Source organism: Colossoma macropomum, unplaced genomic scaffold (genome assembly GCF_904425465.1).
Source record: "Colossoma macropomum unplaced genomic scaffold, Colossoma_macropomum, whole genome shotgun sequence".
NCBI lineage: Eukaryota > Metazoa > Chordata > Actinopteri > Characiformes > Serrasalmidae > Colossoma > Colossoma macropomum.
Genome location: NW_023495633.1, coordinates 351,484 through 369,397, shown reverse-complemented (window position 1 = coordinate 369,397; position 17,914 = coordinate 351,484). Strand labels below are relative to the sequence as shown.

General features: G+C 35.3%; 1 protein-coding gene across 1 annotated transcript in view; it reads right to left on the bottom strand.

Moving 5' to 3' along the window:
- Positions 1 to 4,890: 4,890 nt before the first annotated feature.
- Positions 4,891 to 17,914, bottom strand: part of kcnj5 (potassium inwardly rectifying channel subfamily J member 5) — a 31,537-nt gene continuing 18,513 nt past the window's right edge. Inside the window, exon 4 of the mRNA XM_036563110.1 lies at positions 4,891 to 5,222. Coding sequence (XP_036419003.1) covers positions 4,891 to 5,222 — 332 coding nt within the window. The remainder of the gene's footprint in view (positions 5,223 to 17,914) is intronic.

Sequence of the window (17,914 nt, the reverse complement as noted above, 5' to 3'; positions counted from 1 at the left end):
GGTGTGAAGTGTGGAGGTAAGAACTCCCTTATCTGCAAACAACTGACACATCTCCAAAAAGACGGCAGGGCAGAAATAAAAATAGACAGTACATCTGCAGCTTGATACCAAATAAACATGTACAACTGCCTTAAATGTACCATTTAAACACAATAAGAAAACTTCATAAATGTTGACATGCTTGTTTACCCATGAAGATGAAAATCCAATCCCCTTTTTTTTAAAATTGTGTAATTCATACATTTCCATCAAAATACATTGCAACAGTCTTTTATCTAGCCGATAAACATTTTTTTAATTATAAAATCACCATAGATCATTAGACTGAAGGCAAATAAACATAAGCACAGTCAAAAGTAACTGAAGAAAAGGAAAAACAAAGTTTGGTTCCAGAATTTTTGTTAAGTGTCATCACTAGAACACTTGATTTAGTATAATGAAGTATTGATGAGCAAAACCAGCTACTGAACGATGACTACAAATGATATCGGGCCACAATGAAGAGCAAACACACTGACAAAATCACAGCTTATTGCATTGATATTACGTGTATTTATTGCAATACAAAGGTTATTCAGAGCAAATAAACACTTACTGTCCAGATAAATAGCTTTTAAACCCAATTTTCTCAGGTGTCTAAAACCTTTATATTGTAAATTATGTTGGATGCCTTAGCTGATCCATAGCAGGTTAAGTTCAGGATTTCAGATTATCAACAACACCTGGACCGATCAGGGCAAGTTTCTGAGCAATAAGGGATGGACAGAGGTATAAGCCCTCTGGTCACTTTTTCACCTTGATGTTTGTTTCCGAGTTTAAAACTGTTAGTTAAAGTACAGAGACTAATGCTGTACATGTTTTAACTGAAACAAATGTATGTGTTAAAGGGTCAAAAATAGTTTAAACAGTTTAATACTGAGGTAATTAATAGCATGATCACATTGATAACTTTACAAGGTTATGATTGCCAAAATTCAATGATGTGTAATACTCCTGTGTAACTTTTCTTAACAATAAGGTTATTGTTTTGTTTTTTTTTGTTTTGTTTTTTTGCAGTGTAGTGTGCTGCACAATTTACCAGCCAGACTATACCCTGTTCATCAATGGAAAGGGACCACCACTGGACCACCACTGAACAGATATCATCTGTTTGGTGGATCATTCTGACCAAAGCAGAGACACTAACATAGTAGTGAACGTACTCTGTGTGGTATTGGCACTTGTATCAAGCACAGCAGCATTGCTGGGGTTTTTACACACTGTGTACACTTATTGGCCACTGACAACAATGCTAGGAAAGAAGACTGAGAGATTATTCAAAATGTTTTGAGGCAATCATTCACTGCATAATGTGACATTTTATTTTTATTTTTTTTATTTTAATTTTTTTTTATCCAGATGTACATGTATTAGGTATCTGTCTCTATACCCTACATTCAGGCAAAAAAAACCCTCTCAGTACTTCGAAGATGCCTCCTCCTGCTGGAAAGGGACTGCCCCCTAGACTGTTGCCAGATTTTTTTTTCCTACCCCTTTTTGGATCATGTTTTCCTTTTTCTGTCTTTGTTATGTTTGTCCCTTTTTGTATTAGACTTATTCTGGATTTGACCTATGCCTGTTTTGACCACAAATATTAGTCAAGTTCAAACTAGTAAAGCCTCTTTCCTGATTTTACATGCAAGCGTCTGGCCAGTTCTGTCACGTTACACCATACAGCAATCAGACTGCAATCTGACTAACTAGATAAACAAGTGTAAATGCATGTTGGTTAAAATCACACAGGTTGTACTACAGATACTAGTGGCATGAAACAACCCGGTGTAAATGGGGTCAGACACACGTGCACCAAAGTAGATGATCAAACAGGTACGTCTGGAGGCAGATACACACACACAAATGCAGAACGTATTCTCAAAACAATATGGTCCTTAAGGACTATTCATTTAGGTAATTAAGAGTTTATTTCCATTGAAGACACAGAAAATACATGAAATATCAGCAAAGGAACATGGTGCAATCTAAGGAATCCCAAACAGACAACATATTCTCACGCTGTAAAGTCTTGGTTGAATATCCTGTTAAATGCAAATGAAATTTGATGTGAACAAATTTTAAAGTACATTCAAACCATAAATTGTGATTTCTACATTGTTTTCGTTTTACATTTGTTAAAAGTTTTTAAAAGAATTTCATGCCTTAGAAAATACCCTGTATTGAAGTCTAGAGCTTGTCAAGTGTAGAGTTTGCCTGCTGGTTCTAATTCATGCTCACACTACACCCCAGTTCTTCAGAATAAATGTAAATCAAGGTGTTGTAATCTTGCATATATGAAACTCCAGAATAGTTTTTCAAGAGATAAATTAATATATCCTTATTATAAACCAGGCAGAGGTAATAACTGAGCTACTAGATAAATTGATTTTTGTAAGTGAACAAAACCAATATACTAAATACAGTTTTGTAGTAGTATACAAATTAAGGGTCGGGGGAATTCTGAAATACACTCTGAATAAACACTCATATCTGCTTTTATTTAGATTGTTGCATCAGATACCAATGTTTCTGCCACTGCTGTGATTGTGCTTGAGTCTTACTGGTTAAAAAGCAAGTTATCTGATGTGCCATCTTCTCTAAGTAGTACAGCATGAAAAAATGACAGTTGTTAAGCTTATAATGAGTGAAGGGAAAACCAAAGTGATAACATACAGTGAAAAAGTGGCAGGAGCATATTCAGATAAGCAAACTTATCAAGGTCCCCACTATGCACTCCAAGTCACACTTACTTAATCCTATTTTGTCATATGTAATCCAGAGAGGGCTACATATATCTGCAGTTTAGCCATGCACTGTTTATATGAATGCTGCATTTTTATTACAGGAGCCAAATCTATTGCTGTTGGCCACATTGTTGGGTTGCAGCTGAATCAAAAGCAAATTTATGTGTCCAGAGTAAAAGTGTTTGCGGAGTTGCAGGCTATTTCTGAGACCCAAAGTGGCCTAATATTGTTTTTCTAACTTGGAAAATGTGACTAACGTAACAATGTCTTGTATATTTAATGTATTGAATTTGAGCCTGAAATTATGTGTCTGGATTACTGCAGACAAGGATTTGCTTTTTTTACTAAGAGCTTGAGTTGAGCAACAGAACATTTCATGCTGGTATGAGCTGGTATTTTAAACACCTGTAAAACACTAGAAACAGAATTCATTGTTGTGGCATTGCTGATTGTGCCTGACAGATAAGAGCATTCATCCTCCTCTGATCAACTCCTAAATTTGGCCTGGCTGCACTAAAGTTCCTCTCACTACGGCAAAAAAAGCTTAATAAACTTCATATGAGCTTAATAAGCAAGGTGAAAGATTCACTGTGACTTTTCCAAGCCAACCCAACCCAACACATCATAATCCATTGTTTCATTTGGGTGCACGATCACCCAATCTCTAAACCCTGGAGCTATTTGGAATGCAGCTAAAATTAAAGAGAGAGAGAGAGAGAGAGAGAGACAATGCGTGAGTGTGCAAAATCTACTACATAAAATATCACTAGTTAGGAAACAAACCCAATGCTGAGTGGGCAGGGTGTGCAATGGTTTGCTGTATCAGTTTGTTTTGTGTCACCACATCATAGCATATTGTGAGATGTTATTTGATGTAAATTATCTAAAAAATTAAAATGAATAAAAAGGCATATAAATTTTGCATCACATCACTGTGTACTTCACAGTATATCTCACAGTGTATCTCACTATGTATTTGCTGCTTAAAAGTTCAGCATCCTTACCTGAAAACAGGTTCCCATGTCTCTGTACCTGTGGAGTCAGAAGTTATCTCGTAACAAAAACACCTGGGGGCAACCATCAGAAACTTTGGTCTAAATGTGGTGGGATAATGGACTTATCAGGAGGGAAAAGAGTGTGAAATTTCTAAACCAATGCAAATCTAATGACCTTAAAGTAGCGGGTGATGGTGCATTCGTGAACACTGTCTGGCAGACAACAAACCTGTTAGCAGGTGGATGTAATACAAGATGTAATACGATATGGGTAAAAAATCCCCTTAAAAACACTCCAATAAAACATGTATGTGTGTCACCTTAGTGGTGAACACATTACATGTGGTAAAAATAAACATTACCTCTTGCCAAGGAAAAACTATTCTGTTGGCTAATGATAGCGTTTCATTAGCTAGCTTGTTTTTCATGTGTTATTGATTTTACTCCAGATGTAAAATAAAAAAAAAACAAAAAAACAAAAAACAGTAAACTAGAGGAATTTGCGGATGAGTTTCAGAGGGGGCATACCTTCGTTTGTGTCGCAATACAACTTCAAAAGTTTAAGTTATCCCCTGAAGTGTATTCATGTTACAATCACATCTGGCCTCATGAGACTCTTCGTAAGTAATCCTAACTTTTCCAAACAATTAAGTAGTGGCACAAAGATATACAGTAGTACATGATTGGCCTCCCTGGGCCAGCAGCACAGCAATATTGCATTTACTTCTTAGCTAAAAGTGCATCATGTCTAAAAACCTGATAGATATGATTAGGGTGCAGTGCAGTGTATGATTTGTCAAAATCACTCTTTTTGAGTGCATAATTGCAGTCTGTAATACTACATTGGGTATGGCTACTTACCAGATTTCAAGGGTATTGTACGTTGATTACTGTAATGAAAATAGTGTAATGAATGAACAGACTGGAGTAAAAAATATTTTTTCTATGTTGATATGCAGCATGTGTATTTTCATGTCTTCTTCTCAAGCCTCAATCTTGCATCATACTGAATCTGTGAGAAAATGGGTATAGTACTGCAGGACAGTTACTCATCAGGATAAAATGAAAACAATCTCCAATCAGTATTGTCTCTTAATATTTCTATGTTAGAGATTTCCTCAGGGATTTTCCCCTTGAAGGTTGGCTGAACCGTTGTTGGTTTCTCCCCCTTTCTCCTGCTCACTCTTCTGTATTGTGGGGATGGCAGGGTCCAGAATATTTGGCCTGGATTCGGGGGTCAGAAGGGGGATTTGAGGGAGCAGCTGGCCTTCTCTCAGTCTGGCTGCTAGCTCTTTGGCGCTACAAGAGGGTGTATTGGTCTCGTAGATGTCATGGAAGTTGTTGTAGTCCACCTCATAGAATCCTTTTTCCAGTGAGAGCACAGGAGTGAAGCGATAACCCCACAGCACCTCTGAGTCCAAATAGGAGCTACGTGCCTGGCAAGTCATGCCTACGTGCACAAACACACACACACACACACATGTTGAAAAAAGTGAGAAAGACAACTAGAATCTCTAGTATGGCCGTCTATGGCTCCAGTTTCAATACAAGGCAGACACTAGTGACACTGGCGTTTAGTGGAAACAAAGAATCCAAAAAACTGCTGGAAGTTTTTGTGTGTTCCTGATGGAACTCAACTGAAAAGCATGATGAGAAAGAAATTATGACACTAGTAAACTAAATTTAGAGTGGCTTCAGCAGCAAATAATATATATATATATATATATATATATATATATATATATGTAAAATATTTTGTCTCAATAGTAAATGTGAAAATTACACAACAGCAGGAGTAGACACTTATAAAAAATCACACTGGCCACCAAACCAATGAATCTTGTGGCCAAAATTAAGAATTCATGGCCAGAATTATGGAAACATATTTGTCAACGTTAAAATAATAAAAACATTGCTGTCATGTTAGTTATTTTGGTGGTTAAATTCCAACAAAAGCTGAATTGATACATAGTTCTGAATCTTGTGTGGGGGCTGAAAAGTTTATTTATTTATTTATTTATTTTTAATTATTATTATTTTATTATTATTATTATTAATAGCAAATATTTGTGAATGTATGAAAATTTAACTGCTCTGGTGGTTTGTTAAAAGGGAAAAAACACAAAAGGCAAGAGGCCTCAAGCTCTGCATTTATATTGGCCAAAGTAGGGCTCTGGGCAATAGTCAGTGCCAGCCCCTGCACTAAAGACATGTTCTAAAGACAATCTTAGAGGATAATTTTTTACTCCTTTAAGCCAATCACAATGTTATGTTTCAAATAGTAAATAGTTGACAGAGTCCCAGATGTGTCACAGTCAAATAATTGACTCCCTGGGACTCCCCCTCACTATTGCCAACTTAAAAACATCCAGGCATTGCTTTCCACGTGCCACCCTCATGAGGATTTAAGCTCAGTTATGTAGATTTTATTCAAAGAGGCTCATGGTATGTACCTGTTGACCACATGTGTTTTATGTGTTGTTTGTGTTGGGGGTATGGTTTTAGTTAAATTAAGTTGGTGCTTACCATTGGGAGAAAGTATAGGGCTGGGGGTAACCTGCCCTCTTTTAAATTATTTCTGTGTGCCTTTTTCTGCTTGTTCTTGAATAAAAATGCGCTTTTCAAAGCAGAACATGGCTTCTGATTCTTCCTCTGAGCAATCCCACACAATAATTCTTTTCAATACTTGAATACTTCAAATATAAATATTTTTTTACCGAGAAAGTTATTTAAAATATTTGAAATAAGTTATTTGCTTGTGCAAATGTATTTAGAAGTAGTTAAAATGTGTCATAATGTGTATTCTAATGCAAATGTTTTATTAGCATATCTATGTGACCTAGGTCTAGAATAATGCCTGTCTGTGTTTGTGTGCCATTAATGTATAAGAATGTTGCTGAAACTGACATCTGTGTAGATTTCCCCTGTAGTATTTAGATGGTAAGATGTAAGAGGTGAAAGGTGGGGGGAGAGGTAATACTTGATCTTGTTAATATTACAACCACACTTGACTCTGTTTCATTAGGATATAATGTACTGTGCACATATCAGAGACCACCCTTAATTTATTTAATTTCCAGTCAAAACAGCTAATAGGTTATTAATTTTTCAGGAAATATTTCTGAGAAGATTAGATCCATTTGCAAAAAAGGTGACAGGATAAGTGAAAAAACTGAACTTTCAAAAACCAGACTTCAAAAAGTTATTATTAGGTAATTTTTTCCCCTCAAGCTGAAAAATGAATAACTTACTTTATGGCCATTTTGACTTTAAATTAAACAAGTGGTTTTGCACAGCACAGTAAAGACTGTATACTGTGCCACCACTCCTTGTGAAGTATTGCCAGTAAATCTTCATTTGGATTTGACTTTGGATTATGATTTTGATTTTCAGTGCACTTGCTTTCTTGCTATGATACAACTTAGACCCTACCACATCCTGTGTATACAGTGTTTCTTTTAACTTAATTTTTGATGCTATGTCGATTTCATAGTCATTTGAGATTCATCTGCAGCTTTGTTTTTCATTCTTTTTCATATTTTTTTTAAAGCTTTCTAGCTTTCTACTAATTATTTGAACATTATGAAACTGCTCAGGAGTAGCATACTGAATTAATTTATTACATGTATCTGAAACCAAATTGGCTTTCTATTATTGAAAGCATTGATTCCAAACTTTTGAACAATGACTCCAAACCTTTAAAAAGTAGTGTATGTATTGTCATTTTTCCACTGGGCAATGTGGTACATTACATTATGATTATGAATCCATGATCACGTATTTTGCTGTAGTTTCCGATGTCAAGTGAGCCATACTGTGCCGAATTTGGTTACGCTTCTTGCCGGGGTACCATGCATACCGACCTGGAATGTACTGGTGGAACTAGCAATAATGCAGATCACTGACTGGCCAAACACAAATGTCACAAAATTATCACACAGTGCCACTGAAGTCAAATGACTGCCATTAAAAAACAAAAACCCTTGCAAGCCAAAATTGCTGTATTGCAAAAGGTAAACTCCTCCATCATTGCTGCTGTTGTTTGTGTTTTCAAACACTAGATTAGAAATCATGTAACTACATAAGCTAAAAAGAACTGCGACTACTTTCACAATTCTGTTTGCTCGATGGGAAACATACACAGGTACTCGACCAGCAGTGGTGGACAGTAACAAAGTAAATGTAATTTGTTACTGTACTTAAGTACTTTTTTGTGTATCTGCACTTTACTGAAGTATTTCCATTTTTGGTGACTTTTTACTTTCACTCCACTAAATTTCAAAGTCAAATATCTTATTTTTTACTCCACTACGTTATGCAAATTCTGTCTTTCCTTTTGGCTTATGTGTGTATAAAAACGTAAGTCAAAACAAAAGAAGCGCAAAGCAAGTGCACCAATCAGGGTACAGCACACACTGTGTTTTGAGCTTGTTTTGACCAGTTGGACATACCTATCCAGTGCAGGCATATGGTTCTAGGAAGGCATTTTAGGGCCACTGTTATAAAAATAAAAATAGTAGACTTTGAGAATATTTTAAGAAAAAAGTTGTAATATTGTGAGACATAAGTCGTAATATTTGGAGGATAAAACGGGCTAACTGTAGGGGGGCTGCCATAACGTGTTGGGGTCTCATCATTATCATTCTCATTGTCTGTGAAACTTCATGCTCTCTTTGAATGGCACAGAGATGTAGCCCCCGATAGCTGTGTAGGCAACCCTGCCTGCGATTCTCTTTCAACAAAACAGACAGACAGTTTCCTCCGAGTCCATTTGGTTCTTTATTCTAAATAAACATTTTCTTGCACAGCCGTTTCTTATACTAATAACAGGCTGGTGCTGATGTGCCAGGAGAGACAGGGAGACTGAGTATTTCTTTATGGGTGAAATCGATATGAAAGTATAACTCCACCATCTCCTAAACACCCCTCATTTTAACACGAGGCGGTGCTGCCTTCCTTTTGCAATGCCTTTGGCCACAATATTGCGACCTTTTCATGGTATTATTGCCACTTTAATGTCGTAATTCGACAACTTTTTTTCTCGAAATATTACGACTTTATTCTCGAAGTCTACTACTTTTATTTTTATTAACAGTGGCGCTAAAACGCCATCATACGGTTCAACGTCAGTGCAGCAGCGTAAAATTTTGGGAGTGCCTATGCCAACATAAATGATGGAACGATATGAAATATGATGGAATATAGAATTATGTACACAAATGCACTTGTGACTGGCATGTGCCGTTTTTTCTGAATTTATACAAACACAATTTCATGTTATAGTAAATTACTATATTCCAGCAGATGGAATATAATAAAGAAAAACTCATTTGTGAACCTCTGTTTAAAGTTTTTATTAAACTTAAACTTGTAACTAAGTTGCAAATAATCTTTTGCTTGTTTAAAAACTTTGCTTGTTTGAAAAATGTTAGTTTATAGCTACTTGGTTCTACCTAATGAATTTGTTTGCCTTGTTTGTGTTTTGTGCTTATGATAATTTTAATAGACATCACTGACAGACTAATTAATGACATTCTAATAAAAGATTGGTTTACCAAGAGTGACACTAGAGTATTTTCACCTAAAATGAGTTAGTGAAGCAAGAGTCTTGTTACAAAAATGGTAATAGGACATTAAAGTCATAATTAATCTTTTAGTACTTTTACTTTTGATACTTAGTACATTTGAAGGCAAATACTTTTGCACTTTTACTCAAGTGGAGGTCTAAAGGGAGGACTTCTAATTTTACTGGAGTAATATTTTACCTTGGGTATTGCTACTTTAACTCAAGTACATGATTTGTGTACTTTGTCCACCACTGTCGACCAGTGTACAGATATTTTTCTATTCGGATTTGTACCTGCACCATGCTGTACCATACTGGCTGGTGGAAACACGCCAAATGTGTACAGTATAACAATGATAGTGATAGTAGACAATGTGTGAGAGTAAAGTTTAAGGTCTATAAATATCTGTATAAATATGTGGTGCCTCAAGGCCAGGGGGGCCTTAGGCTATTTGTAGAGAGCAGTGATAACTCTGAAAAATTGACTCAGTGGAGCACAGCCACTCAGAACCCACAGGCACACATTAATTGGAACAAAAATAACTTGATCATTTGTGGCATTTGCTGTTAGTCTTTTCCCCCAGTTTCCCAGTGTAGACTGCACTGTTCCTTGGATATCTGTAGCATTGTGTTTGGGTAAGTTATGACATTTTTTTGAGTTTCCCACAAGTTCATCTTTTGTGGAAATTGTATAACTTATATTAAAACATTACAGCATACACACATTTCCTGTGACATCACTCACAATATTGATGACCTACATTTCCCAGATTGATTTCTGTCATCCACTGGTAGACTTGGGCTTGGGGTGCGGGTTGGGGAGGCATCGACCCCCTTGGTGCTGTCAAGGTTGAGAAAGCATTGCTAAAGTGCCTCCTACAGTGGCAAAAATAAGAGGAAGTGCCCTTTTGGCTGCCCTTCACATGGGAAAAATTGACTGAGATCCCCTTAGGGTGTTCCCTCAAATAATAAATTATGGTGATGTGCCAAAAAAACTCAATAATGTGTCTTAATGAGTGCCCTTCTAGTAGAGAAAAAGTGCTCTATAAAGTGTCCTTACAATGGTCTAAACTTGTTCCCAATGTTCCAAATAGGTGCCTTTCTGATGAAAAAAAATCATGAAGTGCCCTCTTAGATGCCCTTGCAAGTGAGTAAACACAATGTGCCCTTGCAATGAAGAATTATTGCCAATGACAAAAGGTTTAAAATACTCATTTCCATTGTTAAAAACTTACCTAAGTTTTCTGTTTTAGCCACACCCCCTCTAGAATGTTCAGATGTCAGAGGTGGCTAGTACAGTCTGAGCTGACATTCTACTACAGTGTGTGAGATAGGTAATACAGTAACCTATCTTTGAGGTTGAAAAGACTGAGTTTTACCAATGATGCATTACTACATATTAGTGTATGTACACTTTAAGTACTTTTATAGATAGCTGTATCCCATTTTCTAGCCTACATGCCTAGCTAAGGAGCTAGCTAACTAAACAGGAATCTTGCTTAGCTGATTCTATGGTAACCTGTAGGCTCAATTTGGAAATCAAGCAGAAGTGAAAAAAACCCTTCCTAATACCTAAAGGTATTATTTTAGGGTAATTTGCAAAAAATGCCCAAATGACTAAAGGTTGGTGTGAAGTACTTTTTTGACTTAAGCGTGACTACTCCTGGCATCCCAAATTATGTTCCCAAATTATAGCTTTCTCCATGACATTTTCGTGTCTGCGTGTGTGTGTGTGTGTGTGCGCCTGCACATTTTCGCACATGTGAAGATGCACAATATAAATCAGCTGTAAATTACTGGCATAAAATAATACATTAGATACTACAGTGATTTCATGGATTTTTTCAGGTTTTATTGGATATTCCTAAACAAGCACCAGAAGTGCATTGCATTGCAGTGTTTACTGTATAACATTAACTTTGTAAAAATTGTTTAATGTGCACTGTCAAATGAAAAAGCTTATACTTTATAAGTACCATTTATTAGTGATTAGCTTTACCGTGATAATGCTAATGATAATGATAATTCTGCAAGTCTTTAGGAGTTTTAATGTTCAGCTAGCACCAAGCTTAGAGCACTGAGCACACTCACTTTCCCATACTGGGTTTAACACTCCTTCTCTTATTTCTAGCTCAAACACAGATATTTGAAGCTTGACAGAAATTAAACTAACATATTATTAACACTGTATGTTGCAGTTTAAAACTTAACTCTGAGGAGTCTTTGGCTATGCTAGCAAAATTGGTTTATATCATCAGCAAAGTCTTTGGTAGTACAAACCTAATTCCAAAAAAGTTGAGACAGTATGTAAAATACCAATAAAAACAGAAAGCAAATTCTGTTTGACCTGTCTTAAATTGAAAACAATATAAAACTTTAAATTTAATATTATGATTTTTACCTTATGAACTTTTAATGAAGAAGTTGAGACAGGTGCATGTTTACTACTGTGTTACATCACCTTACCTTTTAACAGCACTTAATAAACATTTGAGGATTGAAGACACTAACTGATCAACTGAGTTTTGAAAGTGAATTTTTTTGCCATTCTTCTGTAATACAAGCCTTCAGTTGAACAACCATATGGGGCCTTTGTAGTTGTATTTTGCACTTCATAATGCGCCCCTCTTTTTTAAAGGCCAGTCTAGCACCCGCACTCTCTGATTACGCAGACATGCTGTTGAAACATGTGCACATGTGTTTTTTTCTGGTGTTGTCATGTGATAATAACCGTTGACACTCCTGAAAAAGATGCCATCTAAAAGGCAGTATATATTCACAGTGAGTATATATCTTCCAGCTTCAATGATGCTTTCACAGATTTGCCACTAATATACCCCCATACCATGACAGACTCTGACTTTTAAACTGGCTTCACTTTAAAACTTTTACTTCTTTGGTCCAGAGAACACAACTTTCATTATTTCCATAAAAATCAATAAACCACAATACATATTTTATCAGTCCATATAAATGAATAGGCCATATAAATGACATACTATGTTCATGATGAACACCTGAGGTAGAAGCACAATAAGTTAATATGTAAAGATCTCTTGTCATTCATAGCATCTCTCTTGATCTACTTGATTAATATTGTACTGCCTACTTCCTTCCGTATGTCTTGGTTTTTGGAATAGAGAATTCAGAAAATGAATGTGGTAGCCTTCAAATAAAGAGTGGCAGTGTATTGTAACATTACTTACATTTACTTTCTACTTTATCAAAAACCCTTATCTTATTAATCACAAATAACCACTGACAGTGCTCAGTTAAAAATGTATGCATTTGAGCTACACTGTCAATAGCTACTTGGGTACATTTTTGATGTTTCCTTTTTAGTAATAAAACTGAATATAACAGGCACAGACAACTCAATATTGGGACTCTTCTACTGAAAGATAATTGTTAAAATGTTACAGAGCATCAGATGCCTACACTGTAACTGAAATTTTATGACATGTTCACATTTTTTGGTTTGGCCTACCTGTACAAAGAATTTTTAAAATATTCTGAAAAAGTCTGAAAATATTTTACTCTTTAATTTAAATATATTTACTATTATTATTATTATAATTATTATTATTAGTAGTAGTAGTAGTAGTAGTGTTTGGGGCTCACCAAAATTTGTAAATTGAACTTCAAATAGTCAATTAACAGAAGTTATCATCTGATGTCCAACTTAAAATTTTAAGTCAGCTATGATATTTACTTTTTAAAGCTAATGTTACTTTTTAAAGTTAAAACAACAAATCTGAAAAAATCTAGGGGGGGGAATTGAGTAAAAATTAATAGAATATGCATTTTGTATTGTTTACCTAACTGAGATGCAGAAATGTCAGAACATTTAACTACACTACGAAGTTTAAGATGGGTAAACTCAAGTTGAGTAAGTTAAGCTCTGTGTTAGGTTATCTTATAATTTTAAGTTGAGCTGAATTTTCTTTTTTCTTATGTAAACACTAAATATTTTTAGTATTTTATACTGGCAAATGAAATATTTTGCCAGTGAAAGTCATTCAGAGAGCACAACAACAGAGCAAAACATCTATAGTCCTGTTTTTTCCATTATGTTGTCATACTGATTGTTTTCCATGAAATGGGCAGTGTCTGCTTAAAACATCCAAGTAGTTCAGAATATTGACAGTGAAACATCATTAATCATGATGCACACACAGAATAGGGGTGAGAGTGACATAAGTGTTGCTCCAGGCATGTTCCACTCACAGGTACCAAGTGGAACATTCATGGAGCTAACTGCTTTAAGCTTTATATAAACCTGAACTTTTGATATATATATATATATATATATATATATATATATATATATATGTGTGTGTATATATATATATATATATATATATATATATATATATTTGATATATGTTTTTCTAGTTGATCACCTTTTCTGAGTAAATGACAAATGAAATCATGAAGTTTTCAAAGTTATATTAAAGAAAAAAAGGAAGGGAAAAATTTAGCAAATACAAGTAATAAGAATTCAATAATAAAATAAGTTTTTTTTCAAAAGATAAACATAGTGCCATCTGATTCTGATCTTTGTTAGCATTTTAAGAACCTTTGCTATATTTTTCTATTCACTGACTTTGCACATATCACACAGCATTCAGAAAATTTATGTCACCTATGTTATTTGATGTGAGGTTTTTCTGTTTAACTTAGTGTGTAGTTAAAGCTATCTTGCTGAAATTGTTTTTCACTTGTGTTTATTTAATTATAACTATAAGAACCTTTGTAAAAAAAATAACATCTAACATTATATATAAACATTAAGATTCCACTCTTTTAAAAAAAATATATGCCACTTGAGACTGGCATGTGCCAGTGGCAAAAAAAACATGCCAGTCCAATGAATGCTGCTACAACTACTGCAGTTGGGGCAATTTGATGAATTAAACATCTTGGATATAAAATGTGCCATAACATTTGCACAGACCACTTTTTATGTGGAAAAATAAAAAGTAACTGTGCCTTGAAAAGCGCAGAAGTGTGTTCACTTAATAAATCAACAAAATTTAATTTTGGGGCACCCAAACTTTTGAATATGACTGTAACAGAAAAATCTGCAAAAAGTATAAAAATAAAAGAAAATATTGGCAAAATCCTAGCAAAAATGAGAATCAGATTATCAGAATAGGAAGAACAGGGACAAAGTATCTTTTTTGCTTAATTCAGTCATTAAGATTTAAACAAAATCATTCACAGTGGTTTGATGCATGAAGTGAAGCCTGAAGCGCATTGTAGAGAAACATATTGACTTGATTTTTTTTTTATTTTACTTTATGTAAGTTTTCTAACTTGCCATTTATTTGCTATACACATCTTCTAAGGTTTTATATATAATGTTGATGATGGTAAATTAGTGATAAATAAAAAAGGGCACTATTTTTCATTACAATGCCCTGCATTTACTTCTAACCTAAAACCTTTTCTCAGAATTGTTGTTGAACAAAGCATCCAGCCAGGGGCGCCATATGGGGAGGGAAAAGTTAAGATGATTCTAAGGGCCTGTGACTGACAGGGGCCCTAAAAAGTATTAGAACATTTGTAATTTTTTCACTATTAAATTATTAACCTGTCATCATTAATAGAATATTTTACTTACAATGTACTTATAAAACTAATGTTTAGGTAGACATGCAGAGAGCCTCTGTATTGGCAGTGAGGAGTGCTGGTGGACAGGGTTGGGTATCGCAATACACCTAACAGCGTTATGTCTTGTGGGTGGCAAAGTTAGTTTCGTATTTATGTGTATAATTTCTTTCTTCTGATGTATGCAAAATGCTAACGTGTAAATGATCATTACTTGTAGCTAAGACGATCAGCTCCCACGTAGTCCCTTTTTAATGCCTATTTAAACTTTCTGTGAACTGAAACTGATTAGGGTCTAAAAATTACAATCATCAAAGTCAGAGCATGACGCACCTACATGAAACCTTATGAGCCAGTGCAGCCCTTCAGCAGATAGATTCTACATCAATTACTTGTTCCCTTGTGTTTTAGCCTCAGTGTACCGATTTCTTAAAAAATTACAGTTAAAATCTCAAATCTCAATTTTTTTCCTGGGGAGCAAAGCTTGATTTCTGAACTTCAAGGTATGAATATATATGTCTAAACTCAAACAAAGTATACTATGTAAATCTGTAATCTGTCATCTTTATATTTTAAATATTTTCATATATTGGGCTTGGCTGTTTCACGAAAAGTGAGATCAGTGACTGTTTCTGGGCAGCACAATATTTAAATCACCTATAATCTGTTATCCTTTTTAATAAAAGAGTGCAGTTTTTAGTCTTCAGTAAAATATGCCACTTTTGCTCCCCTAACATTAGTTATTTAATATTTTCATAGAAAACTGTTGAGTGTTTAAATCTTACTTCTCTTTTAATCAATGCAGGAATAAAAGAGGAACAAACTATCCATACTAAATCAATTGTCTGGTGCCAGGCCCAACAGATCAGCTTCATCCCCCTACCCCTACCTATGAACCAGCTCTGTCTCCCCATCTGTGCAGTCCTACCAATGAACCAGCCCTCTCTCCCCATTCCCACAGTGCTACCAATGAACCAGCCCTGCATCCCCACCGCCATACCCCTACCAATGAACCAACCCTGTCTCCCCATCCGCATACCTCTACCAATGAACCAGCCCTGTCTTCCCATCCCACACCCCTACCAATGAGCCAGCACTACTCTCAACTGAAGAAGGAGGTGAGCAGCATTTGTTGAATAACATGTCAGTTGTCATATTTCAGGGGGTCCGTGAGAATTTCTTTTTTTATTATTATGAAAAAGGAAAAATGATTAAATCTTATTCAATTATAAGAATCCAAACATTGTAATTATTTTTCCACAATTCATTTTCAAATATTGGATTCGAAAATTTTACCATTAAAATTATCTTAAAACTTTGTAAAAGCTGGCCCTCAGCACATTTCTGTACATGTCTGCACAGTGTTATATTTTCAGGGTTGGAGTGGCCTGTGGTGGTGGGTGATGGGGCCCAATGTGATATCTTTATATGGGGCCCGAAATCCCTAGTGGCGCCCCTGCATCCAGTAACATGTTTAGAATATTTCATGTAATAATGTTCTGTAGCTATAAACACCACTGAGAACCATCCTGACTGCACAAGTTTCTCTAGAATGTTGCATTTCACATTAAATCACTCTGAATGACTTATGAATCTTAATGTACAGGTCAGTGAAGTTTCCCTTCAATTCTTATCATTTGTAAATGCTAAATGATATATGTTTGTAAGTTCTGGCACAAAATCTACTCCATAGCATGTTCCTGGAAAATTTGTTTAAAAAGTGCTACATTTATTTTCTTTTTTTTATGTTAATTTTTACCAACATGACGAAGTCATGTGAGTTTTGGTGAAATTCTGGTTGCTTTAACAGTTTTGTTTCTTTCATTAATTCAGAATCACAATGCTTAACATTTTTTTTTTTAATTTTTTGCTCAGATCCAATCTTTCTAACGTATTGGTTTACATTTGTGTTGTTACCTAAATCTGTCATTAATGTGAACAAACCTGTCCTGAAACATGTGCACATGCGAATCACGAATGTCACATGAATGAACCACAAACAAACTAACTAGCAGAGCAAGCCCTTGTAGCAAAGATAATTAACTCTGAGCAGCTCTCGGCTATTTATTATTAGGCTATATTGAGACCGCCAGCCCCAATCTGATTTTTGCCATATCCAGATTGTATACACATTGATTTTTGATAGTCTGGACAGCAAAAATACATCTGAAATCTACTGTTTACAGATCGGATCTGAACCACATTTGGAGATGGTTTGAAATGCAATTTCTATCAGATTTTTACAGATCTATAACTAGCATAATGATGTTACATATATCTGCATTGAAAATGTGATTTAACTTTTTTCTAACAGCGTTTTAAAAATCCCAGACACTGCAGACACGATCTCCACCCTCCCCTCTTATTACTTTTGTGTGTTGATGTTGATGAAAACTTGTCAGATACAATATTACAGTGATGGTGGTAAATAATGAGGAGACAGAGCTGAACGTGTGTCTGTTTATTTAGAGGAATAACGTTAACACGCTCGGCTAAAGCATTTGAGAAATGAAGACTGAATCTGGAGAGCGACGATGCTCTGATAAACAGCACGAAGCTTCAAGTTCATTACACTTTAGTTTTGTTTGACCTTTTTTCCATCAGTAACGGTAGCTAACGTCAGCTGTCTGGCTAACTAACATGATTATTTTGGTTACGCATTTACGTTTCAGCTGTGCCTGTATAGTCGGTTGCTAGGTAACAGACATGAGCGTTGATTGTTGACTTCGATGGAGTGAGTTAAGATTTTATGACTTGAGATAAGATGTTCTAAGAGAGGATAAGTTTTGGGCTTGTCTCCATAGACTGGTTGCTTGTTTATCTTGCGAGATCTGGCAACACTGCATTAAGGTTGCATGGCCACAAATTGGATACGTATCTGATCTAGGACCACATATGAAAGTGGCTCAGGACAGATTTCAAAAGATTAAATTTGTGTGTTCACACAGATCTGAAAACATCAG